The 3,454-nt window shown below is 43.4% G+C and overlaps 1 protein-coding gene across 1 annotated transcript; it reads right to left on the reverse strand.

Moving 5' to 3' along the window:
* Positions 1-377: 377 nt before the first annotated feature.
* On the reverse strand, positions 378-3,454 carry LOC119299856 (the record flags this gene model as incomplete). Its single annotated transcript, XM_037576993.1, has 6 exons — positions 378-452; positions 1,206-1,272; positions 1,764-1,873; positions 2,011-2,105; positions 2,820-2,921; positions 2,985-3,454. Coding segments are annotated over 5 exons (801 nt in total), but the record flags the coding sequence as incomplete, so codon positions are not given.

A 3,454-nucleotide genomic window follows, 5' to 3' on the forward strand; every position in this document is an offset into this window, starting at 1 on the left:
AATTCAAGCTTTTTCCAAGTTAATTCTTGTGGGCTACATGGGCCAAGCCCAATATTTTAGCTTCTTTATTTTTGGCCTTGGCACTCTTACAATCATTTATTTTCTACTTCAATAATTATATTTTGGCACTGGTCCCAGTAGTCATAATGCCATACATCAGTCACACATGTCATAAATTTCAAAATTGCTCAGATTATATTCATAACTGGGTCCCACTGGTCAAGTTTCCATTTCACATATTTTCAACATACATAATCATTATTTCAAATAGGACAGAACAGATATAATTCATGAACACTACATTATACTTTTACAATATTACAATTTACACTTGGCTTCATACTTCAGAACCAAAAACTCTTTGCTAAGTACAGAACCAAAAACTGTTTGCTAAGTACTGCTTCACACTTGGCTTCACGACTTCACACTCCAAAAAAATAGGCCTGGAGCTCCTGTAAAAGAATGAACATAAAGGCCACCAAAATTAGAGTGTACTGCTGCTAAGGCCAAACAACTTCAATATTGCAATAAAAATAAGTCTCAGGTTTATCAAGCACAACAAAACAACACTGTGGCCATCAGCCAGATCTGAATATAGAACAAAAGAGATCTCAGGTTTAGACTGAAAGGAAGAGCTAGTTATGCATGATGTCTCAGGTTTAAACAAAAGATCAAGACCACAATTTTAACAAGAGATATATAGTCAGTCCAATTGAACAAAACCTAGACAGTAGCATTATGAGTATTTAAGTGGAGATGTCGCAGGCAATCAAATGAATTTATTCTGGAGACGATGAATAAAATTAGGCAATCAACAGCTTAAGCATCACAAGAATGAGCAGTACAAGAATGTGTTAGCAGCACAAGAATTAGCAGCAAATACATGTCTGCACGATCCAACAAGAATGATTATATTCAATTTTGTTAGGAGCACAAGAATGAGCAGTAGCAGCACAAGCAGCACCACCACCAGCACAAGTGCACACCTATCCAAGCAAGCAGCTAGAAGTAGAAGCATTCAAACAGCAGCAGCACTGTCACATGCCATATCTTATAAGCTTAGGCATGTGTTCTCAGGTTATCCTTAACATCACACACTATCTTGGGTAATTAGCAGCAAACAATACATATCAGTACAAGGCTAGGCAAGATAATAAAGACTTGGGAAAAGATAGCAGAGTTTAAAAAATGATACATGCCCACACCTCATTCTAATAATGTTGGTGCAAGCATAGGCTCGTTTTCCTTTCAGCCACGAAACGTGAGCCTGACCTGGAGTAAACAGGCATAAGAACGTATGTCAGATGCAGCCAAAAAACAAACAAGATGATTAATCATTGGCAACGAACAGTTGAAACTACACAAGCCTTCCATTTCCTTGTATGGCATGTTTGTTTAGCTCTTAGATACACAAGGATTGGTTCCACACAAGGCTATATTTTCTAGCTAATGCTCCTCTGTTCGTAAATAAAAGTCTTATATTTACGAACAGAGGTAGTAGTAAATATCAACATAGGAATTTGCACTGCGAAGCATGCTACTCTGAACATTTACTGCAATGAAGAAACCTACAATTTAGTGTCAGGGTTCCCTTCACTTTGGAAACAAGTTATGCACACTTGATGTGTTTATGATGGCACAGTACTAATTATTTGAAAAGGAAACAAGGAAAGAGCCACATTTGTTCTTGTTGATTTAGTAAGTGTACTTGCAAGTGAATGTAGTACTATGCAATGAAATATAGGATTGGATCAAATCAGAACCTCTCTTTGTTTCTCTGACATGGATGAGCCTGTTAGGTCACGTAAAATCTGTACCAGGTCCTTGAAGGATACTTTCCCCTTGCCATAAATGTCATACACCTTAAATCTCACTGCTCAATGAAACACAAACCCGATCAACACCGGACCAACAAATTAGTAGTCATCATAAGGATCAGAGAGACCCAAACCAACATACACTCCTTTCAAGATAGACAGCAAAAAGGAAAAGAAACGTGATGAGCATTACACTCAATCTTTTGCTGAAGGCTGGCCCTTGCGCTGAAGGTAGAGAGAAAAGAAACAAATTCCTTGAAGTTCAATCCATCAACCATACGTAGCAACCTCTGCAAATAGAAGAAATGGAAGGTCAAAATCAGTCTCACCTCCATAGTTGACACTGTTGAATCTCCTAAATATAACTAAAACAGTCAAACTGAGTAAAGAAAGTCAATAGGGCTATGTAATTTGCAAGGGAGGTCATGTTTTGCTGGAAAAAATACACTATATGTACAAATTAGATACACCGAGTTTTACTGGGGAAGAAAAATGAGATGCAAATATTCAGTAGAAATGATCTATATGCAGATTTTTGTGGTCTATGATAAGTGTTACATATTTGACAAAAAGCATTATACCAGTCTTTGAAAACTATGAGTCCGTCCGTACCCAATCAAAGATAGCCAGAGCTTTTTCCAAGCAGATGTGGAAGGTGCTTGTCTTCATAGAGATATTCAGGTTCCACATGTACGGTAAAACTCCCTATGCCGATCGATTGTGTACAGGTTCTGTGATTGGTATAATGCTGGATTAGTTTTTCCCAATTAGTGGAAAAACTGAGTGGGGACAGAGCTGTATACAATACCACTAGGAAAATAGTAGTAGAGGCAAGTGATGTGTGTGTAATCCAAGGACAGCGCATAAAAACAAGAGGCACGCACTGGTACTACAATCAGTTAGTGAGTCATCTGGAGGTGGCACGACGGGGACAAAGGGAGCAGGGGAACAAAATTGCCCGTCTCGGCGACGAGAGAGTGAGGGGGAGGGGGAGGGACGGACCTGGGAGAGCGGTTGGTGGAGAACTCCGGGATGGAGAGGAACTCGTCCTCGGAGACGAATCCCTTGGCGCTGCGGTGGGCCACTTCACCTAGAGGGAGCACTCTGCACGCGCAGGCAGGAAGCAGAGCAAGTCAGACACCATGAAAGATGAGGCAAAAAACTGACTGAATTGAGGCCGATCTGAGAACCTGCTTGCCGAGGATGAGGAGGCCGGGGGTCTCCTGTAGCGTGAGGGCGCGGATGATCTTGGCGACGACAAGCGGGAGGAGCGGGCGGGCGGGGTCGGGGTCGGGGTCATGGAGGACGTGGACGGCGTGGTCGGCGCCCATGGTCAGTGCGGTGCAGAGCGTGTCGGCGGCCTGCGCGGGACCGACGGTGGCCGTGACGACCTTGGAGGTGGCGCCGGCCTCGCAGAGCCGCAGCGCCTCGTCCACGACAATCTCACAGAAGGGGTTCATGGACATCTTGACGCTGGCCGTGTCGACGCCCGTCCGGGAATCGGGACAAGAAGAAGGCGTGGTGGAGTGAGGGGATTGGCAGTGTGTGGCCGCAGCGGCGATGTAGGAGGGGTTTCGTCTCTGAACTGAATCGAACCGGGATTGGGTTGGGTTGAGGAGCAAGGGAGGGAGGTCGCC

The sequence above is a fragment of the Triticum dicoccoides genome, chromosome 5A (assembly GCF_002162155.2).
Source record: "Triticum dicoccoides isolate Atlit2015 ecotype Zavitan chromosome 5A, WEW_v2.0, whole genome shotgun sequence".
Taxonomy (NCBI): Eukaryota; Viridiplantae; Streptophyta; class Magnoliopsida; order Poales; family Poaceae; genus Triticum; species Triticum dicoccoides.